General features: G+C 56.6%; 10 protein-coding genes across 10 annotated transcripts; 6 read left to right on the top strand and 4 right to left on the bottom strand.

The window, feature by feature from the left end:
* Positions 1-62: 62 nt before the first annotated feature.
* LTHEOB_11293 (Beta-lactamase) lies at positions 63-1157 on the bottom strand (the record flags this gene model as incomplete). Its single annotated transcript, XM_035508033.1, has 1 exon — positions 63-1157. One exon carries the CDS (start codon positions 1155-1157, stop codon positions 63-65), a length of 1095 nt encoding a protein of 364 aa, XP_035366674.1.
* A 1768-nt stretch (positions 1158-2925) lies between these two features.
* Positions 2926-5467, top strand: LTHEOB_11292 (Multicopper like protein; the record flags this gene model as incomplete). The annotated part of the gene is made up of 10 exons (XM_035508032.1): positions 2926-3205; positions 3266-3300; positions 3351-3377; positions 3430-3563; positions 3615-3670; positions 3724-3798; positions 4189-4296; positions 4357-4779; positions 4899-5204; positions 5328-5467. The coding sequence occupies 10 exons, from the start codon at positions 2926-2928 to the stop codon at positions 5465-5467; spliced, it is 1584 nt and encodes a 527-aa protein (XP_035366673.1).
* Positions 5468-5925: 458 nt separating this feature from the next.
* LTHEOB_11291 (Serine family protein) lies at positions 5926-7739 on the bottom strand (the record flags this gene model as incomplete). Its single annotated transcript, XM_035508031.1, has 2 exons — positions 5926-7505; positions 7598-7739. The coding sequence occupies 2 exons, from the start codon at positions 7737-7739 to the stop codon at positions 5926-5928; spliced, it is 1722 nt and encodes a 573-aa protein (XP_035366672.1).
* Positions 7740-9214: 1475 nt separating this feature from the next.
* On the top strand, positions 9215-9972 carry LTHEOB_11290 (Inositol monophosphatase; the record flags this gene model as incomplete). Its single annotated transcript, XM_035508030.1, has 3 exons — positions 9215-9258; positions 9332-9588; positions 9644-9972. The coding sequence occupies 3 exons, from the start codon at positions 9215-9217 to the stop codon at positions 9970-9972; spliced, it is 630 nt and encodes a 209-aa protein (XP_035366671.1).
* Positions 9973-10632: 660 nt separating this feature from the next.
* Positions 10633-11030, bottom strand: LTHEOB_11289 (uncharacterized protein; the record flags this gene model as incomplete). The annotated part of the gene is made up of 2 exons (XM_035508028.1): positions 10633-10819; positions 10888-11030. 2 exons carry the CDS (start codon positions 11028-11030, stop codon positions 10633-10635), a joined length of 330 nt encoding a protein of 109 aa, XP_035366670.1.
* A 1102-nt stretch (positions 11031-12132) lies between these two features.
* On the top strand, positions 12133-12960 carry LTHEOB_11288 (uncharacterized protein; the record flags this gene model as incomplete). Its single annotated transcript, XM_035508027.1, has 4 exons — positions 12133-12301; positions 12355-12522; positions 12576-12760; positions 12814-12960. The coding sequence occupies 4 exons, from the start codon at positions 12133-12135 to the stop codon at positions 12958-12960; spliced, it is 669 nt and encodes a 222-aa protein (XP_035366669.1).
* A 1020-nt stretch (positions 12961-13980) lies between these two features.
* LTHEOB_11287 (3-hydroxy-3-methylglutaryl-CoA reductase) lies at positions 13981-17652 on the top strand (the record flags this gene model as incomplete). Its single annotated transcript, XM_035508026.1, has 4 exons — positions 13981-14310; positions 14364-14750; positions 14798-17241; positions 17292-17652. 4 exons carry the CDS (start codon positions 13981-13983, stop codon positions 17650-17652), a joined length of 3522 nt encoding a protein of 1173 aa, XP_035366668.1.
* Positions 17653-18426: 774 nt separating this feature from the next.
* LTHEOB_11286 (uncharacterized protein) lies at positions 18427-19575 on the top strand (the record flags this gene model as incomplete). The annotated part of the gene is made up of 1 exon (XM_035508025.1): positions 18427-19575. One exon carries the CDS (start codon positions 18427-18429, stop codon positions 19573-19575), a length of 1149 nt encoding a protein of 382 aa, XP_035366667.1.
* Positions 19576-20305: 730 nt separating this feature from the next.
* Positions 20306-22913, bottom strand: LTHEOB_11285 (uncharacterized protein; the record flags this gene model as incomplete). The annotated part of the gene is made up of 2 exons (XM_035508024.1): positions 20306-20830; positions 21117-22913. 2 exons carry the CDS (start codon positions 22911-22913, stop codon positions 20306-20308), a joined length of 2322 nt encoding a protein of 773 aa, XP_035366666.1.
* Positions 22914-23432: 519 nt separating this feature from the next.
* On the top strand, positions 23433-24973 carry LTHEOB_11284 (Maintenance of telomere capping protein 1; the record flags this gene model as incomplete). The annotated part of the gene is made up of 2 exons (XM_035508023.1): positions 23433-23973; positions 24027-24973. The coding sequence occupies 2 exons, from the start codon at positions 23433-23435 to the stop codon at positions 24971-24973; spliced, it is 1488 nt and encodes a 495-aa protein (XP_035366665.1).
* Between the last annotated feature and the right edge of the window lie 124 nt (positions 24974-25097).

The raw sequence follows: 25097 nt of genomic DNA, 5'->3' as shown, positions 1-25097 counted from the left end.
ATCTCATTACCATTGCTTGTTTCCAGTGCGAATAAGAGTGGAACATTGGGATATCTATGAAATCAAGAAATAGACCGCACCATGGCCCGATCGGCCAGCTGCTTGCGTGCCTCCACGGCCAACCTTCTCGGGGCGCGCACCGCGAAGCGCGCTTCCTCGCCGCCATCTGTCCAAGTGTCGTAGATCTCGTCCCTGTACGTTTCAGAGCGCGTGACGGGAACCTTGCCGGCAAGAATGCGCTCGAAGAGCGAGTGAACGGCTTCCAACATCTCCTCGGCCTCGGCCTCCGAGGTGCAGTGTCCGCAGCACAGCTTCACGCGGCGATGCATGCCGGCAAAGTCATGGTTGTAGTAGTTGAGCATGTCGGCCAGCATATACTCGTTCTCACGGCGCACGAAGCGCAGCAGCTTGTCCAGCGAGCCCATGAAATCGACCCAGTCGCCCTCCTTGGGGAAGATGATGGCCATGCCGTAGGGTCCGCGCTCGTAGAACGAGTCGCCGACGTAAAGGAAGCGTTCGTCGTGATCGTACCATGCCAGCTCATCGGGCGTGTGCCCTGGCGTATGCAGCACTGTCACGTCGATCTTCTGGCCGTCGTGCACCAGGGCCTCACCGTCCTTTGCCCAGCGCGACACGCGGTACTTGGGGACCTTGAGCCCGTAGAATTTGCACAGCGAGTGTTCGTCCAGGTGCTGAGTGACGAACGACTCGCAATGGGCCGAGGCAACAATGGTGCATGCAGCGAGCGGCTTGGAGGCAGAGTCGGAGCCTTGCATGGACCGGGCCAGAGCCAGCGACTGCGAGAGGGGGATGGTGGGGAACTGTTCAATGCCGCCAATGTGGTCGTAGTGGCAATGCGTCACCAGCACGATGTACTGGCGCTCGGGATGGCCATACTGGTCGCGCGGATTGAGCGGTCTGTCGGCGTTGGCGGCGACGGGGGATTCCTCGAGAAAGGTGCGCAGCTTGGAGATTTGCACCGAAGAGTCGCGCGGCGAGTTGCACCCCGTGTCGGACAGGATTAGGAGAGGCAGGCGCGGGTGCAACTTGGCGTAGATGAAGGGATGCTCGTTGAGGCTGTCATCTTCTTCGATCAGGAACGTGGTCCGATTCAGACGGGTGGCAGCGAACGAGGTTGACGGCGGCTTGCTGGACATCAGTACAACAAAGGAAACGAAAAGGAGGAAGACATGATGATGATGGCTTATGAGCTCCCCAATATTTCTGCGGTGGTTCTATTTGACCGAGACGCTCGTCTTCCATGACCAGATTGAGCTGCTTGACGCCAATGGCCGACTAAGCGAACGGCTCTGGGGGGAAGGCGGGACGAGGCGGGTTTGGGGGCCAAACGCCGCCGCGCTTTCCACATGGCACAACCTGTCGATCACCCCGTCTCTGCATAGCGACCAACATCCTGGCTGATCCCCATACCGGCGACCGACATGCGACCGAGAGGTGGAGTCCTTCCATCGCTTTCTCGTCCAAGTTTCAACAATGCTCACTGAGGCGATTGCCGTCGCGGCTGGATCTGAATACGGCTCCACGAGACACAAGCTCCACATCTTTGACGTAAGCAAGCCCATCCCGTCTTGTCGTGCTCGGCGCCTGACCTTCGTTCATAAGCGTGGCTTCTACAGAGGGGTGCTGCAGCCGATGGCTAGCGCGAAGAATAGCAGGGCTCCAGAACATAGCGTAACTATGCCCCCAGCTTTGCTTCAGAAAAATAACGTATGTGGGCAGTTGAAGCTATCATCTGGACGTGTATGTAGAATTTTTAATTCGACATTCTCGTCCGGGCGATAGCTTCAACTACCTATGACATGACCAAAAAAACAAATCCACGCTAGCCATCGGCTGCGAGAGGGGACTGTACTATCGGGGATCTCGATGCTTCGCCTTGGTAACATGACCCGATGGCCGTGGCTATTGGCCTCGCAGACCCTGCGGCGCACGGCCGTGTCAGCTCAGCCTTACGCCTCAAGCTAGGAACAACCCCCACCACGCTTCGGACCTTCGCGCTTTACTTTGCAGCGCTATTGCCTCGAAGCCGCTGCCTTCCGTCCGGCCCCCATGCCGGCGCCATCACGACCCCGGGTCAGAGAGCATGTGCCGAGTAACACAGCCGCACGAAGTTTAAAAGGTCTCACCAAGAGCGTAAACAGGACGGCGGTTTTCGCCTTGGCAAGTGCAGTGATCTCGTCCCCCGCATTTTCTACAGGAAAAAAGCAATGAGATCTTCATCGCTTAGCTTGCCCGAACGCCATGGCCATTAGCTTTTCAGCTGAGGATACGAGAATGACTGGATCGCTGTGCGGATCTATTGCTTTTTCCTGCCACCATTCCCGGGCGTTCTGTCAGCCCGCGCCTTTGCACCAATGCTGAATTAGCGCACCATGGCTGCAGCAACCTTTACGCCTCTCTAACTCTACACTGCTCAAGCACTCGTCAAGTGTCGTATTGTTTAACCTAGATTTTGTGAAACACTGACCCATCAACTATATCTCCATCCAAACACGTTGGGGATGGCGAGCTCCATTACGCGGCACAGAGCCCTTGCCATGCACCTGGGTCTCAGCTCCGTGATTATCTGACAGGTGACTCCTTCCCACGGATGTTCCACCGCCAGTCAGTTTTGACACTGCGGCCTCTTGGACAGGGGTGGACCGTATCTCTCAATGGCTAGGCCCGTGTGAAGTCTCGACAGGCAGACGCAAGAGGCTGCCGAATTCCCCTGCCGGCGAAGCTCACTGGTCTTCCTTCAATGCTGTGTGACCGGAAATGCTTGTCAAAGACGCCCGTCATGTCAGCCGGATGCAGCTCTTGAGACAACCAAGACCAGTATTTCTACCGCCGAAGGTTCACTCTTCTGGACAAGTGGGCATTTCGTCCAATACTTTTTCCCTCAATCTTGCTCATCCTCACGCAATGGGTTTCTTCAGGAACTGTTGGGAGATGCTTTTACATCTCCCGTTCTTTGCTCCGTTGGACACTGGCTTTGAGCGGGATGGCTCGCAGCTTCCGCTCTCCTCCGGTCCGAGCGGTGGCGTTGTCATAGCCCCGGAAAATGCTTCGCCTGGCTTCACTTGTTCTTACCCAAACATGGACGGCTGGGAGAGCTGCAATACCCCTGACGACAGAAGCTGTTGGCTAAGAGACGCCAGAGCTAGTCAGCCCTTTTTCTCCCAGTACGACATTCACACAGACTGTATGTTGTGCCCTCGGACTGTGTAGGCCCTCGGAATAGCACATGCTGAACTGCTCACAGACGAGACTGTTTGGCCAACGGGTGTGACCAGAGAGGTAGGGGTTAAGATGATTCACACCTCTGTAATGTTTGCTGATTGCAGCAGTATTGGATCAATGTCAAAGAACAAGTGGTAAGGCTTTCGCAATATTACACTAATCATGTCTTCTGACTCGTGCATGCAGCTCTTCCCCGATGGGTACTCCAAGCCATATGGCAAAGTGGTCAATGATACCTTTCCCGGTCCCCTGATTGAGGCTTGCTGGGGCGACGAAGTTGTCGTACACGTGACGAACTACCTTCAGTTGAATGGCTCTACGTAATTGCGACCACATTCGCGTTCCGTCGGTCATGGCTGACACTAGAGCAGGATCCATTGGCATGGCGTGAGACAGTTGGGCAGTAACGAGATGGATGGAGTAAATGGTCTGTTCTTCTCTACTTGATGTGCGCGAAAAATCTCGTCTAATAGTGACCAGGAATAACGCAATGTCCCATTGCATATGGCGACACGTTCACTTATCGCTTCAAGGTTACACAGTATGGAACCACGTGTGAGTAGCCGCATCCCCACTTTTTGGTACAAGCACTAATAAGTGAAGGGTACCACTCCCACTACTCCCTTCAGTACCCTGACGGAGTATCCGGACCTCTTGTCTTCCACGGCCCCACGTCAGACAATTGGGATGAAGAATGGGAAACCCCCCTCCTTATGACAGATTGGGTCCATGACTCGGCTTTCGCTGTTTTCTCCCAGGAACTGCTCGCGGCCGAAAATTTGACTGCACCTCCCACTGGCGACAGTATTCTACTGAACGGACATGGTCACTTCAATTGCTCCTTGGCAACAGACCAATCCCGATGCGCTCCGGGTTATGGTTCCTACTACACACGAACATTCCAACAAGGTAAAAAGTATCTGATACGTCTGATCAACACCTCAGTTGGGTCGGCGTTTATCTTCAGCATAGACGGACACAAAATGAAGGTCATATCTACGGACTTCGTCCCCATAGAGCCCTACGAGACGAATGCAGTCCTTGTCAATATAGGTATGAATGACTTATCCTGGCCTATGTCTTGAAGACAATCAGATCGCTGACATGGCCCAGGCCAGCGCTATAATATCATTATCGAAGCAAATGCTGCGCCAGGTGACTACTGGATCCGCACTGAGATCCCCGGAGGACAAGGTGGCTGCGGTGGTGCTATCGACGTGCACGGCAACATCACAGGCATTCTTCGATACGACGCCAGCAGCACTGCGCTACCAACATCATCTAGGAACGACTATCCGTCCGACTGCCATGATGAGCCGAAAGAATTACTGCGTCCCGTTCTTCCTTGGACTATTGACCCGCACCCGCAAAATGACGTGCATAATAATACATATGAAGCTGGAATTTCTGAGGTCAGATTCCACAACGCGTTCCGCTGGGATCTGACCGACACTCCTATGTGGCTGGATTTCTCTAACCCCACGATACTGAATCTAGAGAACACAACATGGAATCCAGAATACGCCGTCATCGACTGTTCGTGCCTTATTTCTTTCTTTTTTCCTTCGCCCCGCCCCTCGTCCCTGTTTACCTCTGTTTTTGATTTCTGAGAGAAGTTAAAAAGAAAAGCTTCTGACAAACTCGTAATATACCAGACAACTTTGACCGCGGCTTTGTATATCTCGTCATTACCGCTAATCTAACGCGACTGGGCGAAAACAAAACCGAGATCCCTGCCGGCCATCCCATCCACATGCACGGCCATGATTTCGCTGTACTGGCGCAGGAGAACCGCACGTATGACGAGAGCCGCGACCCGATCGAGACCTTCAATCTGAACAACCCCCCTCGCCGCGATGTCGTGTTCCTGCCTTCCAACGGCTTCGTCGCGTTGGCATTCAAGCCGGATAACCCGGGCATCTGGCTGGTTCATTGTCACATCGCTTGGCATGCTAGTTCCGGTGAGAATTCTCTGTCCTTACCATCCCTTCTTTCTAAATCCAGGATGGAGGCAACATTGCATTACTTTTTGTTGTAGTGTTCAAGAAATGCTCTAGACTGACTTTTTGTGCCTCTTCACGCAGGTCTCGCCTTGCAGATTCTGGAACGGCAGCCGGACATCCTTGACTCCATTGGGACCCTGGAAGCTACGAACCGTACATGTGACGGCTGGGACGCGTACGAGAAAGCTCACCCAATCGACCAAGATGACAGCGGTATCTGAGCCAGAGGCTTCTTTCGGTCCTCATCCCTCCCTACTTTTACCCCCTTTTTATTACCTGGTCTCCCTCTACAACACTTGATTGTGGACCAAGTGTTATCCGGCTGTCTTTTGCGGCAATATATCTGCCTAAGTCTTGCCTATTTCCTGGCACATTCGTTCTGTTGTTCTCTTTTGAACACATTGTTCTCCTGAGACGGGCTATTTCTGTCATGAATGCGGTTCCTCCAACTCTTCAGATCTCAAACCGTCTCTTTCACTCTCGTAGGCTACAAAGACAATACATGGATTTCAAATAATTCATACATACATAGTATAGAGGTCATTCACTGATACTTTTGTTTCCCGCGTCATATATACATTATGCGGGAAGGGCACTCATACCACTCCTTACTCCTCCCCTTCTGGCATCGAGCATCCCTAGAGTGCACGGTGTTCAGATATCAGTTCCCGGCACTCGGCTAAAAGCACTTCAACCACTCCGTCAACGCATCGGTGAAGTACTTTCTGCTAATGGCACCGGGCGCAAACGTGGTCCGGAAGTCATAGCAATGCTGCGCGCCAGGAATGACGTAGCCGAAGATCTCGTCCTCGCTGGTGCTCTCGCCGCAACGCGGGGCGTCCTGGATCATCTTGGGGTGTGGGGCCCAGGACTCGGACGACAGCGGGCTCAGGGTGCGCCAGGGGTCGAACTCGCCGCCGGACCAGTAGACGTTGGAGGGGCGGATGCCCCAGCCGCCCAGGGACTCGTTGGTCTCGTTGTCGCGCGGCCACTCGGGGAGCAGGGTGGTGTTGGCCGTGGGGAACTGGCGGCGGCAGATGTCGGCCTGGTGCTGCAGGCTGTTCCAGCGCGAGACGATCTGGCCGGGGCCCAGGTTGGCCGACTGCAGGAAGCCCCACTGGGTGCAGTACTGCCACGTCCAGCTGACCGAGGACGGGTCCTCGAAGCGCTTCTCCAGGTTGCATTCGGGGGCGGTGGTGTTGCGGGCTGACGAGACGGGGCTCTCGCACTCCGTATCCAGGAACGAGCTCACGGTGGCGGCGAAGTTCGGGTAAGCGGCCCACTGCTTGACGACGAACTCGGGCCCGCGCGAGGGTGCCCAGCCATCGGCGCCCGCGACGGTGCCGTTCGTGCTGGCGTTGCCGCTGGCGCCGTGGTCCGTCTCGAGCCAGTCGCAGAAGGGGCGCAGGCCGTACTCGACGCCGTACGACTGCCAGTACCAGAAGATGGTCGACAGCGCGTCGCCGAAGCCGGCGTTGGAGTTCTTGTCGGCGTTGCGGCCGAGGAAACGCGTCTTGAGCGCCGCGGCGGCGGCGTCGTCTTCCATCAGGTCGTCCATGTAGTTGATGGCGGCGTGGATGTCCTTGGAGCAATTGCCGAAGCCGTAGGCGTTCAGGCCGCGGTAGACGGGCTCGAAGTAGACGGACATGTCGTTCTGCGCCTGTACCGGCGCCGACGACGCGTATGAGGCGAAGATGGTGTCCGGGTAGTGCTGGCGCATGAAGGCGGCACGCATGCCCGGGTAGGAGCCGCCGATGAAGATCCACGGCGTGGTCGAGGGGCTGAAGTCGACATCCGGGAAGTTGGCGCGCGAGAAGTTGGCAGCGAAGGCGGGCACGTCGGCCAGCGCCTGCTCCGAGGTCAGGTAGATGAAATCCTCAGGGTCGGTGTCGAGGCTGATGTTGACCGGGACGGAAGCGCCGTAGTAGCGGTGCTCCCAGACGATGCCGATGCCGCCGAAGGCATCGACGATCTGTTTGAAGAAGGACGTCTCGTTCTTCAGACGGAAGAGCGCGTTCGGCTCGGCATCGGCCTCGCCCGCGTCATAAATGAAGACTGGGTGGCCAGCGCCCTTGTAGCCGGACTCGGCGACCCAGAAGCGGTTCTCAAAAGTGCCTGAATCGTCGCCAAAGTGGTCGAGAGGCAGTGTTACGAACTCCGGGTTGATGACTTCGGTGGTGTTTTTGGCCGCAACGTTCAAAGCAGGAGTGTAGAGTTTTGAGACCTTAATTCCCAGTGGGATGTCCATAGGCGTGCCATCTTTTCATTTTGTCAGTTGTTTCTGTCTGAGCCTGTTTTTCAGGGGTGACGAAAAAGGAAGAAAATGAACCGAGTGCACCAAGCCCACATACCAGGAAACAATCCCCTCTCAGCCATGTCAGCCAGCTGCATCTGCTTGGAGCCGCCGACGATGCCTATGGCGTGAGCATGTTGAAGGTAAGTGCAGGCAAGCACCAAAGGCAAAGCGCGGCGGAAGCTTGACTGGAGCATCATCTTGGCAAGTTACCCAAAACTGCGAAGAGATGGACACCAGGGGAAAAGGGCGCGGCGGTAGCCATGCGTCTTTATAGGCAGGCGATACCGGGCGACAAGGTCAAAGTACGGGCAAAGCGGTGGGGCAACGGTGCTGCGAGTCAATTTGGGGTTCTTGGGTCAAGTGGATCGCTAGGCACGAGATCGCCATCTACATCGTCGACCTGCCAAAAGGGGTTAAGTACGCGACTCGATGATTTCGCGGAATGACCGACAGCCTGTCCGTATGCCTGATGGGCAGAGCACCTGCCTTTTACGCACTGTTTCCACACGAATGAGCACCGCCGTGGAGCCTATGGCGCGTTGGCTGTACATGTTGTGTGGTGCGTGAACAGCTGCATTTGAATCGGGGAAGCTCTTGTGCATCGTGTAACCGCGCTTAACGTCCCACTCGATCGGAACGAACTTTTGAACCGAGAGAAGATAGCGGCCAAGCCGGGGACTGTGCAGGGCTGTTGAAGGAGAAGTTGTGAGGGTGCGGCACAGACTTTGAGGCCTTGCATTGGGGTTGACCCCTGTCCACTATTGATAAGGATTGTGTAGCGTAATGCGGTCGGCCCGTGTGAGTCGGTGAGCGATTGGTGAGAGCTTCCGCGGACGAATATTAGCCACAGTCGAATTACTACTCAGACGAGGTTGGCTTAGTGCTGCTTTAGTGATGTGATGCATCGTGCCGCTTGTGTTCCAATAGCGAACCAGTCCAGCAGTGGCTCGTGTCTCTCCAGGACACAACATAATCCTTCAAGCAGTCATAAGCCTTCTCGTCAACAAGCAGAGTGAGAAGGCCTGCTTCAAATTCAATGCTGGTCTCTGTAACGCATGTTTAGAGTTGAATTGAGAGCAGGCATTTCTTGCATAGGGTGAATTTCATAGCATAGTTGGTAGGTCCAATTAGTTCCAGTCGCTCAGGTCTGCGAAGGGCATGGCGGAGAGAGAAGTGCTAATTTTTTAGTGTTCTGTTAGGTTAGTCCGCTCTCCAGTTGCAACGCGACGCAGTCCAAGTGTAGGACGCCTTTCCAGACGTCTGAGCCTATGCCTGTGACTGGAGCAATACGCCCTGAAATAAGATGGCCCTGAATCGACCAGCTCTCTGGCGTTTTCCCCCTCTTTTTGTTTAAAGTCGATTCCTGATGATGGATTTAACATGTTTGTGGTGCTCTCCACTGGGGTTTGTGTCCAATCAGAAATTATTCCAACCATGCTTGAAGATGACGGAGCAGAAGTGTGGCGAGGACTTGATGAGTGAGGTTTAGGAAGGTGAAGAGAAGGGCCTGGAAAGTAGAGTCGGGTGGCGGGCGGGAAAGCTTGGCGCGTTTGTCAGCACGGACCGCGTCGGCCGCGGCTCTTCAACATCGTGATTCTCCAGCTCAAGCAGCTCTCCACACCTTACATCCTCGCCACAACCTCACAACCTCCGCAATCGCAATCGCGCAACCATGGCCAACTATCTCGCCTCCATTTTCGGTACCGAGCAGGACAAGTATGCTCACCCTCTTGCGCGCACTCGCTCTGTCTAGCTTTCGTGGCGCATGGCTAACGTTTGAACTTTCTAGGGTCAACTGCTCCTTCTACTACAAGATCGGCGCCTGCAGACACGGCGACCGCTGCTCGCGCAAGCATGTCAAGCCCTCGTACTCGCAGACCATCCTCCTTCCCAACCTCTACCAGAACCCGGCCTACGACCCCAAGAACAAGATGAACGCCAGCCAGCTGCAGAACCACTTCGACGCGTTTTACGAGGATTTCTGGTGCGAGATGTGCAAGTATGGCGAGCTGGAGGAGGTCGTCGTGTGCGACAACAATAACGACCGTAAGTCTTCCCCCCGACGGCTGTAAGCTGTGTACTGACGATTATTTGCGCTCAGACCTTATTGGCAACGTCTACGCAAGGTTCAAATACGAAGACAGCGCACAGAAGGCTTGCGACGACCTCAACTCGCGCTGGTACGCCGCCCGCCCCATTTATTGCGAATTGTCGCCCGTCACCGATTTCCGCGAGGCGTGCTGTCGCCTGAACAGCGGCGAGGGCTGCGTGCGCGGCGGCTTCTGCAACTTCATACATCGTAAGGTTCCGAGCCCGGAGCTTGAGCGCGACCTGGAGCTCTCGACGAAGAAGTGGTTGAAGATGAGGGGTAGGGATGAGAGGAGCGTCAGCAGGAGCCCGAGCCCGGAGCCGACCAGGAGGAGGTGGTAAAAGCATTGCTTTGACGTGCAGCGGGGTTTCCGCGCGACACCGAGTTAAGATGGGATGAAAGGGACGCGAAAAGCAGAGACAGCTACATCATTGGATACCCTCTGGCCGTGCGAAGCAGAATTGCTGGACGAATCAGGACGAAAGACTTACGTTTAACGGGTGTGTCCATTGGCAAGCACGTATTTCTGCACTCGAGACTGAGGCTGCTGCTTGGTACGTCCCTTCGTCAGGCTATCTTGGGGGTCAAACCTGCTCATGGTTCTCTAGGGGCAGCTTTCTCATTCAAAAATCATGTATTGGCGTTGGTGGAAACAAGAAGGAGCAAGTTGAGAATTTCCTGATATCCATTGTTGAATCACATAAGTTTTCCATCTAATTTTTTATGTGTTTGAAAGCGCTGCTGAATGAATAATCCTTGGAACTAGGCAATTCGTGGTATCATGTGTGGGCCCAGCCACAGGGACCCCAGTCCTCTCTGTACGCCGTGACCTTTCCCAAACTTGGACCTGCCGTCTCAACCTGCTATTCTCCATCTAGGAGTTCTCCCACCCGTGGCTCTGCCTCACGCTGGCAGGAGCGAAGAGCAAGTTTCATAATCTTGAGAAGCTGCTCGACAGCCCACTCTTGCAACACCCCCTTTCATTCTCCTCGCCGCTCGGCTCAACTTCTGTCATCATCCTGCTGCGGCACAGTCATCTCGTTGAGCCTGTGGAAAACACCAGCGTTATCGAGCCAGACGATTAGCACCGCAAGACCCGCGATGAAGCTCAAGAAGCCAACCCAGAAGCCCCAGCACATGTAGTTTCGGCGTTTCCTCTTGACCCTTTCTCGGTCCAGCCATGATTCGCTGTTGCATGCAGGAGCGGTTAGTCAAATGACGGTTGGGAAAAGGAGAAGAGCAAGGGTTAGACATACGAAGGCTCCAGCTTCGGTCGCGATGACTTTTTGGAGTCTGACGATTGGCCGACTTCTTTCTCCATGCCCGCTTTTGCTTCCTCGTCCATGTGGATGGCGGCGGAGAAGCGCTTCCAGAAGTTGGGATCTCGTACTGTTGCCATGATGACGCAGCAGTGTTTGTTTTGGTTCGCGTGGAGAGCGAGCGTTGCACAGGCGTTTTAAGGAAGGGGTGCCCACGAGAGGATCGTCTGGGGTGGCAACGGACGTTGAGCGGTATGGCCCTGACAGGCAATGTGGCGGGCAGAGATCGGCGCCAGGGTGTTTATGCGATGCGGTTTCGAAACGAGCGTTGCGTGGTGCCTGAGCGATTGGGTGATCGCCCCAGCAATAACGATGCGTGGCGGATGGACGAGGGGCGCGTGTGACACCTGAAGGAAAGCAAACGGCCGGCGATGACGGGCAGCGATGAAGGTAACGAATGACGATAACGAATGAAATCAGAAACGCGGAGAGCAGGAGGTATCAATTCCCCGAGGCCATCGTCATGCACATTCCTGGCGTAGGCGAATGTGAAGCGAGGAATGGAGAAAAGGGAAGAGAGAGAGGAACGGGGATCACAGGTGTTTTGACTGAGCGGGAAGAGATTGGGGGACTCCCAGGGACATTGTCGCACGGTGTAGCAGCTGCAACTGCTGGGATGTTCCAAGTCAATGGGTCACAGCATGGTCGGGGGATCTGGTCTGCTTCAAAACGATGGCGTGCAGCCAATGCGAGCAACGCTGCAGCGAAACACTGAAGGGACCCTAGAGTAGCGGGCGGGTCAATCGCGGAAGTGTGACGGTAGCGGCGCCTCACAGTGCCAATCGGAGGCTATCAGCGGGGGCGCCGTAGGAGATAAAGTATGAGATTGCGGCGATGGCGCCGGGTGGTGGTGCACGCGACAAGCACCGATAGCAAGCGCCCGTCAAGTGGCCCGTTAGCGAGATTGCTCGGCCGCTGTCAAAGTGCACGCCCCGTCTGTTTCGGCATCCCGAGAGGCGTTTCGAAACAGGAAATAGTACTTCGTCAGGCATCATGCGCAGAAGATGAGTGAGCATGGCCGTTTCTATTCTGGTGATGGGGGCCATTGGAGGCGAAGCGGTGGCAGAGGGCTGTAGCATCTAGCGGGCACTAGTTGCCCTACTGGGATGCGGCTTGTGCTGGATTCAGAAGCGGCCCCTTGCCTTGAACCATCTCCGTAATCTCTCGTAAGAATCCCCCACGATGCCTTCGGCGATGCTGCCCTGGTGGCAGGTCAACGTGCCCGACGATCTGCGCACCGACGAGTGCCCCGACTTCCTCCAAGAATGCGGGGAGAAGGACCGTCGCATCATTGGCACGCCCGACTCGCAGTACCGCCCCTATAGCTGGGAGGAGGTCAAGGACATCATCAGTGAGTGCCGCGCTGCCCTCGGGACTGCCGTCCGCGTGTCTGATGGACTGCAGAAACAAACCGCATCGACAAGTTCGTGAGGAAACCCAGCGAGCTGCGCCGCTACCGCCACTACACGTGGGAGCTGGTGCGCAACTATGGATCCATTATGGATTTTGTCCTCAAGGAACGGCTGCAATGGACCGACCTGACGCCCCGAGGCCACCCTTTCACCAATTCCGGTTGGTATTGTACTTCTGCTGCCTAGACTCAGCCCCGAGCTGACGCCGCCAAGACGACATCAAGATCCTGCACAACGACTGGCCCTACGGCGTCGATGAGCGCATCGTCCATCTGGTCGTGTGGACAAAGTTTGAGCTCGAGGATGACCCAGCCACCGACGACCTGACGCCGGAAGCCCGGCAGATGATCGACGACTATGTGGACAAGACGTTTTGCACTCGCGTTAATGCCGAGCGGGTGGGTAACTCGAGTGTTGCGTTGGCAGGGTGGCTTTGCTAACGCGGTACAAGGTCATCTGGTTCAAGAACTGGAAAAGCCTCAAGTCGGTGCACGCCGTCGAGCACTTCCATGTCATGCTGTACAACCCGGACCTTGGCTTCATCGAGGAGATCACCAATGGTGACGTCCCGCTGTCCAAGAAAGCGCCCGCCGTGTAGCTGGCGCTCGGAGATACGGCAGGATGCATACGGCGCCGGAGGCCGCGGACGAGATCTTGCTTCCCGAAGCAACACAGTGGTGCCGATCTCGGAAGTTGTATGAGGAGAATTTGTCGGAATAGACCGCACCGCACACGTAGAACATCATAAAACCTCGCTTATAGAGCCGTGCAGCGGCCCCTGATGCAATCCAAATTTTCTTCTTGGTGGTTGTTGCCTCTTGGGATTGCGTACCCGCACCGGTCAGCTCTTCTGGAAGCTGGTGCCAAGGCGAGCGCGCAGGGTGTGGCCGCAGGCACCCAGGCCCTGCTACTATGTACCGAACGGTGCAGCATGCAGGCCGCTGATCGCTGCCTCTCCGAGCCTCCCAGTCGGGCTACAGCAAAAAAATAAGTGTGGCGCTGTGGCTGGTAGCGTTGCGCACTAAGAGCGGGCGCTGGCTTTCTGCTGAGGACTGGGGTCCCTGCGCAGGCGTCCATGGCTGCGGCCGCGTGGCGGCGTGTGCATTCCCCAGTGTGTTGAGCACAATAGCATCGCAGATGACGGCACTCTTTGTCGCGGCAGACAAGGCTGCGCCCGCGAGCGTGGCACAGCTGCACAGCGCAGTCATTGCGCGTTCCTGAGCTGCCGGCCTCCCCTGCACTCGGGCTGGCCGCAGCGGTGAGGGTCCGCGGCCAATGGGCGCGTTATGGCGAATAATAGTTATGGCTGCCCCCTACCGCCCAAGCTACGCCAGAACCCACATCTTGCAATTTCCATCCAAGCGTACCCAGATGCCGCGAGCTGCCCCGTGTGCCGTGCTTATCACTTTTGCCCGCGTCTCCGCCATCGCTTGAACAGCACATCAGCTGCACGCGCTCCCTCTTTTTCTTTTCTCAGCGTTCAACACCACCGCGACCTGCGAGCCTCTCCTCCGCAACCTGCACGCCGCCTCTGTGCTGTGTGCTGCCGCGAGAGCTTGCGCGCGTCCCCCACTACCCTTCGTTGGCGCCGAAGCTACACCGCCCAACAAACACCACCATGCTGTCGCGTCTTTTCGGCGCGAGCGACTCCTCGAGGTCCCGCCCGACCTGGTACGACCGCCAGGTCTCGCCGCTCCTCCAGGCCGTGTGCCGCCGTGCATGCACCCATCCCATTCACACCATTGTCTTCACCGCGCTCCTCGCCAGTACCACCTATCTCAGCGTCATTGAGAGCAGCCTGTTCAATGGCTCGGCCTCTGCAGGCAGCTCTCTGGGCAAGGCCGACTTCAACACCCTGTTGGCTGGCAGCAAGACGCTGAGGGTTGGTCCCGCCTCTGAGTGGAAGTGGCAGGCGGATGAAGATCGCAACGATGTGGCCCTCGACGAGGTGAGGGCATCCCCGCCCATTCAACCTTTGGCGCACGCTAACAGCTCCGGCAGACCTACGAGAAGCTTGCCCTCCTGACCCTCCTGTTCCCCGAGTCCACCCCCGCCAACGCGCCCCAGACGGCTCCCCTGGGCAACGCCGTCCCCATTCCGCGCAACTCGTCCGCCGAATTGCTCCCCAGCTCCTCCTCTGCCTTCTCCCAGATCTCCCACGATACGTCTCTCGCCTTCTCCATCCCCTACGATGAGGCTTCCGAGTTCCTGGCCGCCATGCAGGAGCTCCCGGCTCCTGCAGGTGCTTCCGAGGCACAGAAGACGGACGACGGCACAGTCGAGGAGAAGAAGTGGATCATGAAGGCCGTCAAGAGCGCCAGCAGCAGCCCCTCTGATTTGCGCCAGTGGGTCATCGAGTCCTGGACCTCTTTTCTGGACCTTTTGAAGGTGAGTGTGGTCGCGCCGGTTACACTGCATATTCTAACGGCTTGTAGAACGCCGAAACGCTCGACATCGTCATCATGGCGCTAGGATACCTCTCCATGCACCTGACGTTTGTGTCGCTCTTCCTTTCGATGAGACGTCTTGGCTCCAACTTCTGGTTGGCCGCGACGGTCCTTTTCCAGTCCGTCTTTGCGTTCCTGTTTGGACTGACTGTCACCACCAAGCTCGGGGTTCCCATCAACATGGTTCTGCTCTCCGAAGGCCTGCCTTTCCTGGTTGTCACCATTGGCTTTGAGAAGCCGATTGTTCTGACCAAGGCCGTGCTTTCTGCCTCCATGGACGCGCGTCGGCGTCACTCGGCTAACGGCGACAACACGCCGTTGACCATTCAGTATGCCGTTCAGACCGCCGTCAAGGAAAAGGGCTTCGACATTGTGCGCGACTACTTTGTTGAGATCTTGATCCTCGTTGCTGGCGCTTTCTCCGGCGTTCAGGGCGGTCTGCGCCAGTTCTGCTTCCTCGCCGCCTGGATCCTCTTCTTCGATTCTCTCCTGCTGCTGACCTTCTTCACTGCCATTCTCACCATCAAGCTTGAGATCAACCGCATCAAGCGCCACGTCGCTCTGCGCAAGGCGCTTGAGGACGATGGTGTGAGCCGCACTGTGGCCGAGAACGTCGCTTCCAACAACGACTGGCCCTCGCTTAGCTCTAACGGCACTGAGGATGGTGGTGCGCACACTGATATTCCCGGCTTTGGCAAGAAGATGAAGGAGACCAGTGTCCCTCGCTTCAAGGTTCTCATGGTCACTGGCTTCATTGTTGTGAACATTCTGAACATTTGTACCATCCCCTTCCGCAGTGGCTACTACAGCTCCAGCGCGTCTTCGGGTCTTGCGAGCATGGTCAATCCGGCTGCCATGGATCCTTTCAAGGTTGCGGGTAATGCTTTGGACACCATTTCGGCTGCGGCAAAGTCGAAGAACACTGCTGCGCTTGTTACCGTCCTTACACCCATCAAGTACGAGCTCGAATACCCCTCAGTTCACTACTCCATCCAGGAGCCTGTCTCCAGCCTTTTCGGTGGAAACTACAAGGACCAGCTGATGGACGGCATGGGTGGTCGCGTCGTTGAGGGTGTTTTGAAGAGCCTCGAGGACCCTGTCCTGAGCAAGTGGATCATTGTTGCTCTGGCTCTTAGCTTGGCTTTCAACGGTTATCTCTTTAACGCTGCCCGCTGGTCTATCAAGGATCACGCCCAACCCAGCAATATCAAGCCTCCGGAGGAGTACGAGGTCATGGACAAAGCTCCCAGCAACGTCAGGCTCGTTGACTCAGGCGCTCCGCTTCGCCCCCTTACCCCCGCGAACCCGCCGGCTCCCGCCAGGAAGGACGACGATTCTGATGATGGACTGGAGATGAAGCCTACCGCCCACCAAGCTGACCCGTCTGGCCCCAAGCGTCCTGTGCATGAACTCGAGCTCCTGTTGAAGGAGAAGAAGGCTCCTTCAATGACTGATGAGGAATTGATCGAGCTTGCTCTTCGTGGCAAGATTCCTGGTTATGCTCTTGAGAAGACCTTGGAGAACAAGGTCCGCGCTGTGAAGATCCGCAGAGCAGTCGTTTCCCGCACCCATGCCACCCGTCAAACATCTTTCCTTCTCGAAAAATCGAAGCTGCCGTATCAGCACTATAACTATGACCTGGTCCACGGCGCTTGCTGTGAAAATGTCATCGGTTACCTTCCCCTTCCTCTCGGTGTTGCCGGTCCCCTCAACATCGACGGCCAGAACTACTTCCTGCCTATGGCTACCACTGAAGGTGTCCTGGTCGCTAGCACAAGCCGGGGCTGCAAGGCCATCAATGCCGGTGGTGGCTGTACCACTGTTCTCACTGGCGACGGTATGACTCGCGGTCCTTGCGTTGGCTTCGAAACCCTGGCCAGGGCTGGTGAGGCCAAGGTCTGGATCGATTCCGAGGAGGGCCAGAAGACCATGAAGGCCGCATTCAACTCCACCAGCCGTTTTGCTCGTCTCCAGACGTTGAAGACGGCGCTGGCTGGAACCTACCTGTACATTCGTTTCAAGACGACCACTGGTGATGCCATGGGTATGAACATGATTTCCAAGGGTGTTGAGCACGCTTTGAGCGTCATGAAGAACGAGGCCGGGTTCGATGATATGGCCATCATTTCCGTTTCCGGAAACTTCTGTACAGACAAGAAGCCCGCTGCTATCAACTGGGTTGACGGGCGTGGCAAGAGTGTGGTGGCGGAGGCTATCATTCCCGCCGAGGTGGTGAAGAACGTCTTGAAGAGCGACGTGAATGCGTTGGTCGAGCTCAACATTGCCAAGAACTTGATTGGATCGGCCATGGCTGGAAGCATTGGTGGTTACAATGCGCACGCTGCGAACATTGTCACTGCTGTCTTCTTGGCGACTGGACAGGATCCGGCTCAGAATGTGGAGAGCAGCAACTGTATTACCGTCATGAAGAAGTAAGTCCGAATCATTGCACCCCAATGGAATCAGTACTAACAGAAAATAGCATGAACGGTAACCTCCACATTTCGGTCTCGATGCCTTCGATTGAGGTTGGTACGATTGGCGGTGGTACTATCCTGGAGCCCCAGAGCGCTATGCTTGATCTGCTCGGCGTCAGGGGAGCCCACCCGACCAGCCCCGGTGACAACGCACGCCAGCTTGCTCGTGTCATCGCTGCTGCTGTTCTCGCCGGTGAGCTCAGTTTGTGCAGTGCGCTTGCTGCGGGCCATCTCGTCAAGGCGCACATGAGCCACAACCGTAGCCAGGCTCCTTCTCGTTCTACTACTCCAGCGCCGATGGGCGTCCAGACGCCAACCACTTTGGCCATGACGACCATCAAGGACAAGGCTGCTGGCCGTCGCTGAGTTGGTCTGTGCTGCCTCAGCCATGGACTCGTGCGTTTGGTTTGCATTCTCGAGCGTTTCTCTTCTCATTAGCGCCACCACCCGCGTTTAGTAATATTTCCGGTGGTACATATATGTAGAGGCGCTAGAAGTCGCCGCTCGACGTTTTTGAGATAGATGCTCGTTCGTTGGTTTACTTCGAAGAAAAGCAGTTGTCTCACTCACACAATTGTACTTGTACATAGCCGGGAGCAGCCCAGCCTTGCCGCCTTTCCAATGGAATATCGAAGCAGCACTGTATATACATATGCAGTTGACCGATGTTATTGTTCTGCGCCGTTGATTGTCTTATTCTTACCATTTGTTCACTTTCTGATTCCATACCGTTGTCATCAATCATACCTCCAGCAATACTGGCGTTGTACTGCTTGGCGAAGCCGTGTTTAGCGTTTTCTAATGCTAAGTGCGGAAATGCCGATTGATCGTCATTGTGGAAGGTTATGCGGGGTATGACGCGCGTAAGGTCATACTCTTAAATCCGAGGCCTTGCGGTAATGAGAGTATACACTAAGCCAAGCCGCCCCCATCCCCGCCGATGTGATAAGAGCCGAGCCACGTTCCGGTACATCCGCTTGCGACCTTGATTGATTTCATTGATATTTAACTCGCAGTCATTCACCACACCGGGAATAATAAAAGGGGAAGCAAAACTCTGTAGAGAACAAACACGAATAAAGAGCAGGGGAGAAAAAAAAGAAGAACGGAGACAAATTCTCTGTCTCATACTCTCTCACAATGACCAAAACCGCCTTCACTACTCCACCATCATCATCATCATTCTCCCCGGCCGAGTACGACGACGACGATGACGACAACGACAACGAACCCGCCATCATCAGAGCCTGGGTCTACACCACCGGCGGCTACCCCTCCTGCGTCCGACAAACCCTCCTCCCGGCCCCCGATATCCAACCCGCCATCGGCGGCGGCGGCATCATCGGCCCAACCACGCTCCTCATCCGCGTCCGCGCCGCCGCCCTCAACCCCGTCGACATCCAGCTCATGAACCTGCCCGTCGTCTGGTCGCTACCCTACCTGTCGGGCGCCGAGAAGGGCATCGGGGCCGACTTCGCCGGCACCGTCGTCGCGGCCGGCAGGGAGGCAGCGGCGGGTGGGTTCGGCGCGGGCGACGAAGTGTTTGGGCTGCACTTCGCGCCGTTTGGTGGCGCGGCGGGGACGCTGAAGGAGGTCATAGCCGTGGACGTGCGGAGCGCCGTGGTGCTAAAGAAGCCGCGGGACTGGACGTGGGCGCAGGCGGCGGCGCTGCCGTTGGTGTGGTTGACGGCGAAGACGTGTGTGGGGAGGTGTGAGGGGTTTGTTGGTGGTGGCGGTAAGGGGACGGGGACGGTAGCGGTTCTGGGAGCGAGTAGCGCAACAGGCATGTATGCGGTTGTGCTCGCGAAGAGGAGGGGATGGCGTGTTGTCGGCACGTGTAGTGCGAGGAACGAGGAGTTTGTAAAGCGGATGGGGGTGGATGTGGTGATTGACTATACGAAGGGGGGCGTTAGGGAGAAGGTTGCGGCGGAGGCGCCTGATGCGATTATAGACTGTGTTGGCGGAACAGAGTGTTTAGATTTGGCAAGGAGATATGTCACGATTGTGGGGGATAAGACAAGCAGGAGCGCAATAGGTGGGTCGTTGACCTATTTGTGGAATCCCAGAATGGTGCTACGGGCACTTCTGGGAAAGCTTGGGTTGAGGAGTGAACTGTACGAATGCGTCAATTTGGAAACGAGAAAGGATTATTTGGAGGAGGCATTACATCTGGACAAGGAAGAGATTGTGGTTGATAGCACCTTCTCATTCGAGCAAGTCAGGGAGGCGCTTGAGAGGATGAATTCGGGGAGGTGTCGTGGTAAAGTAGTGGTGAGCATCGGGCCCTAATTCTTCGATCTTCCAATTTCTTGATCGTCACTAAAGCCCATGCTTAAATGTGAATGAATGACCGAGATAATCGAACCCTTGTCCGAATAGTGCTCAAAGCCATCTGTAACAAATGATTCGTGTTCTTACCTCAAGATCACTGTTCTTGTAATGCATATTGAGAAATATCTTGAGGTTGAACGTCTGGAAAATTTCAAATATCGCTTTCCGCTATTAAATCTTGGATATCGAAGAAAATGCCCTTCCCATTTTTGGACGTGATGGATATGCCTCATCCGTCAAAGCATGCAGAAAACCCTTCTTAACCTCACTGATGCGAATAAGCAAAAAAAAAAAAAAAACAATATCCCGAAAGACGATAAAAACAAAACGAAAGATGCAATCCTAGACGCCTGAATGCAACGGCTAGACCCATATACTCTGTTTCTTGAGCATTCGTTTTAGGAAAAAGAAGTGTAGTCCTTGTATGAGGGAACGCCATGGAAGAGAAATATGCTAAACCGAACACTTTGAACAAGTGTAGTGTCTGGCCTTACCTAAACCGTGGTGGAAACGTAAAGAGTGCTGCACACGTAAAATTACTGTACGACGTCCGCCAATGCTCGATCAGTAATGCGGATGCTTTTGTGTTGTACAAATGCAAGCCTTCGTTCAATGGCACGCCACTAGACATTCCTCGCCTACGTTTGACGTCCATACAACGTAGCACTTAGGTTCGATAGACTCCAAGTCATTCATAGGCCACGTCTCGGCTCAGGCCTGCCTCGTAACCCGAGAATGTCGCGACGAAGGCTATCAGGGACACCCTCCTGTGGCTGCCCGTGGTGCAAATTACCATGGATAGGTGGTGGCGGGCTGCCGGCGCCATCATAGCCGAACGGCCCGTGGTGCATTGCCTGCTTTGCTGGCTGTGCTGCTTGTGTTGATGGGTGATGGGTGGCGGGGGGTGTGTGATGGTGATGAGTCGTCTGCGGAATGTGATGGTGGTGGTGGTGGGTCTGTGCTTGGGCTTGCGCGCCTTGTCCTTGGTGAGGGCCTGGTGCGATAGCTCTAAAGCTGCTTTGTTGCGCTGCTGGTTGAGTGGACGTGTAGCCTTGGAAAGCCGGTTGAGTTGGCGGATACGGACCCTTGTACCCATTGACTGGCAAGCCGTAGCCCTGCGGGTTTTGGGCGGCAGCAGCGGCACTCTGTGCCTCAGCAGCTGCCTGACGCTGCTGATCAGCGAGACGATCTGCTGCTTGGCGGGCCTTGCGTTCTGCCCACCACTGCGTCATGCTGGCACTACGTTTCTCTGACTTCACACCTTTCTTGCGGCCAGAGGCAGTGGTACTACTGCCAGCGCTGGTAGGTGTTTGCGCTGTATGCGTGGTTGAAGCAGGAGTCGAAGTCGGCGCCGATATATGCTGTGCGTGACCATTTGCTTGCGCAGGAGTACCTGGAGCGAGAGGAGCCTGAATGGGCACCCCTGCACCGTAAGGATGTTGAGCTGTTTGTTGAGGGTGGGTTGATATGAATGTAGGATCAGCATTAATGCCAGGCACTGGCGCAGCTGAGACGGGAGGAATGTTTGAGTGCGGGGCATGGCTGTAGCCTTGAACGAAGAAGGGCTGCTGTTGCTGCGGCTGTTGCTGCGGCGGTGCAGTGGTGACAGCGCTGGGAGCGCTGGGGAAAGTCGTCTGTGTGCTGTTCTGCTCATTGTTCGCAGCATTGACGGCGGCTTGGGCAGCAGCAGCTCCTTTCTTACCGCGCGGTCCCTTCTTGATGCCGGCATCCTTGCGCTGAGCGAGATTCTTGCTGCCAGGCGGCCTTCCGCGTCGCTTGCCGGGCCCGCGCGGCTCCGGTGTTCCTTCGTAGGTGTCGTCGTCTTCAGAGGCGCTGGTAGTCATGGCGCTCTCGCCTCTCATTTCGCGAATACGGGGTGGAACAACGGATTGTCTCTTTGTCGCGCTGCCAACCTTACCTCTCTTCCGCGGACCAGGCGGTTCTGGGGTTTCGGAGCCCGCATGGTCACGTTTTCGGGTACGCGATCCAGAATCGGCAGCTCCATCGAATCTCTGAGCTGCACGCCTCTTCCTCTTCCCAACGTCCTCCTCGCTCTGAGCCAGGTCCTCGGTAGTGACATCTCGGGCACGCCTGTGTCGCAACTCGCGACCGCCGACGTAGTCGGTGCCAATGCGTTGACTGAAAGGATCCTGAGTTCCGGGGGGTTTGCGTGCGTCGTAGACATAGCTGTAAATATCGGCTTCTTTTTGGTCATCAAAAACCTTGGGGTCAACAGGCACGCGGCCGCCGTTTACCGGTTTCCTGGGGCCATTGTTTGCGTGTGCGGCGACTCGTTTGTCGATTGCGAGATACTCGTCTTGCCATGCTTTCAAAGCAGCTTGGGTGTTTTCGGCAAGTGCATACAGCACTTCAGACGTTCTTTCAGAGGGCAAGTGCTTAGTAAGAGCAGCGATAAACTTCTGAGGATCGGTCATGTAGTCAAAGCGCTTTCTAAGAATACGGTTGGCATCATCGTCAACTTCTGACTCCGAAGGAGTGCCGGGCGTGTTGGTGAAGGGCGGCGGAAGGTCGTCATCCTCCAGCTCTTCATCCTGATAGATGGGCTTAGGGCGTGGCTCGCGCGGCGGAGAGGGCTGAATGGGCGCCGAGGTGGCAGTGGACCTGTAGGTACCGGTAGTCTCACTGATGAGTTGGTGCGAGGGACTGGCGTCGGGGTCGTCTGGCGAGGGAGAGTCGTCGGCTTGGTCTTGATCAGCTGCTTCACTCGGCTCGCCGGACGGCTCGGCGTTATCCGGGTTGGCGTCCTCGTCAGCATCGGCCACACTGGGCGTCTGCGGACGCGACATGTAGTCTTCTTCGTCAACATCAGCGAGCGACTTGCGCGGACGGGCGCGGCGTTTTCTGGGCGAAGGGTGCTGTTTTTGAATTTTGGCCGGGCGTCCGCGATTGCCTCGCTTCGGGCGCTCGTGGTCGTTGCCATTTTGGGATGGGTCTTCGTTCTGACTGGAGCTCTCGCGCTCGATTTCCTGGAACTGCTCGTAGAGAGACTTGGGGCGCGAGGAGCGGTGGCGCAGCTCGTCCTCGCGCTCCAGGCGGCCAAGGAAATCCTCGGACAAGCCGGAAATGGTCAGGACGGGCTTTGAGTAGAAAGCCACAATGTCGTCGTGGCTGGCGACGAAGATTTGGGAATGCATTGAATTGGTCGAGGACGAACGGGTTAGCTTGCGGGACGTCTTTGATGAGCCGGACGACGAAGTGTCGAGGCTGGAGTCGTGGTGCTGGGGAGCAGGCGTGGCGGATTCCGAGAGTTTGCCCTTGCCGCTACGGGTGCGCATCGTGACAGGCCGCGCCCGATAAACAGTCGGGTCGGGCTGCGGTCGACGACGCAGAGCGCAGAGAGCAGTCGGGGTGGCAATGGCGCAGAACGAGACACGAGAGAGGGTGCAGGTGAATTGATGGTCGTGGTGTCGGACGAGGTTCGGAGGTCAAATTAGACAGTGAGACAAAAGACACAGGAAAGGGGAGCCCCGCAGGCGGGCGTCGCAGCGAGGCCGAGCAGCGCACTGGAAGAAAGCAGCACGGCGACAGAGGAGCAGCTGGCTTGCAGTGAACGGGGCGGGCGGGCCGCGATGGTGGTGTGCAGAGTCTGCGAGGATGCTGGACAATCCTGGCTGTCGAGCATTTCGTGTCGTGGTATCTTTCCTGGGCCTAGCGCTTGCCTAAAACGCCAATCAGCGCCCGCCTCAGGCAGCTGGCCGCGCTTCCCCGGATAACACAGGGATCGCGCCCACGACGCAGTAGCTTGCTGGTGTTGCTCCCGCCCCAGCACCCACCCGCCATCTCCACCGCCCACCATGTCCAAGCCTCTGTCCAAGGAGGAGCTGCTGGCCCAGTTCGACGATCTCGACGGCGACGACCTGCCCTCGGCCCCGCCGCCCCAGCCTGCTGCCCCAAGCGCAGACACCAAGGACGATGACGACCCCGTCGCTGAGCTCGCCGCTCTAGCTGCCGCGAAGCCCCCCAGCAGAGCCGCCACCCCCAAGCTCTCCTCCTCATCCAATGCCAGCAACCGCTCCCCGCGCGTCACCGGCCAGGTCACACCTTCCTCCACTGGCTCCGCCCGCAACAGCGAGGACAAGGGCACCGCCGCCGAGCTCTCCAGGAAGTCGCAGGACGGCACGCGCTCGTACCACCAGGGCGTCACCCCGAGCGAGGAGCAGCCCCAGGAGCAGAAGCAGTCTGGCGGCGGCGGCGGCTGGTGGGGGAGCATCATCAGCACCGCTTCCGCAGCTGCAAAGCAGGCCGAGTCCGCCCTCAAGGAGATTCAGAAGAACGAGGAGGCCCAGAAGTGGGCCGACCAGGTCAAGGGCAATGTTGGTCTTTTGCGCTCTTATGGTGAGTGCCTGTTTGCTCCAGCTCCAATCCAGATGACTGACTATTCGCAACAGGCGACGAACTCCGCTCGCGCGCCGTCCCTACTTTCACACAGCTTCTCCACACGTTAGCGCCTCCCATCTCCCAGCACGAGCGCCTCCTGATCCATATCACCCATGACCTGCACAACTACCCGGCACTCGATCCCATCATCTACGCCACCTTCTCGCGTGTCATGTCGCAAGTTGAAGGCGGCGATCTCATGGTGATCCAGAAGGGCTCTGAAGCCCGACAGGGCCCTGACTCTGGTTTCACTGGTGGTAGCACAGCTGGTTGGACCGACGGACCCTGGTGGCGTGACATCGGCGTCAAGCGTGACCTCGGCGCCGTCAAGGGTCTCGTCGAGGGAACTAAGCTTGCGCGCGTCAGCGCCGAGAGCTATGCTTCCGACTTCTTTGCTAGCAAGGGCGGCGTCGAGGAAGCTGCAAAGGCAGCCAGTGAGGTCCTTTCCGAATCAAACCCCGTGAGGAGCTCCGACATATTCCTCTCAATCCAAGCAATCAGCCACAGTGCCCCCGCCGATCTCTTTGGAGGCTCAACCAACGAGCAGAAAGCGGAGACGGGCGGCGTCGAGGAGCCGGCCGAGGCGGACGATCTCATCACATTTGCATTCTACCTGCACGACCCCATCCACAGCATCACATTTCACAGCTTGTCCCAGAGCTTCCCGCAGAAATGGGCGGACTGGTTGGACGCGTCGCCCGCCCCGGCGTCGGAGGATAGCACGGACCCAGTGGCGACGCTGCCAGTGGAGATCAAGGAGATCATCGAGAGCGGCGGAGTGGACCCGCGTGAGTGGGTCGCTGAGTGGATGGAAGAGGTGATCCAACTAGCTGTTGGAGTTGTTGCTCAGCGATACGTAGCGAGGAGAATGGGCGTCGGCGAGGGCGGAATTGGAAGAGGCAAGGCCCGCCAGAGAGCGGAGGAGAGCGGCGGCGGAGAAGCAGCACGGGCTATTTAAGCATAGGGATATCATGAAAGGAAGTACGAAGGTCATGACGGTTGCTGGGCAGACATGGCATGCACTGTCTTCATGAGGGTTATCTAGGCGCCTGTGGTTTGGTCAGATTCCCATAACTGTTGTA

Source organism: Lasiodiplodia theobromae (assembly GCF_012971845.1).
Source record: "Lasiodiplodia theobromae strain AM2As chromosome Unknown scaffold_46, whole genome shotgun sequence".
Lineage (NCBI taxonomy): Eukaryota > Fungi > Ascomycota > Dothideomycetes > Botryosphaeriales > Botryosphaeriaceae > Lasiodiplodia > Lasiodiplodia theobromae.
The sequence above is the reverse complement of the archived record's forward strand: the minus strand, read 5'-3'. Positions and strand labels throughout refer to the sequence as shown.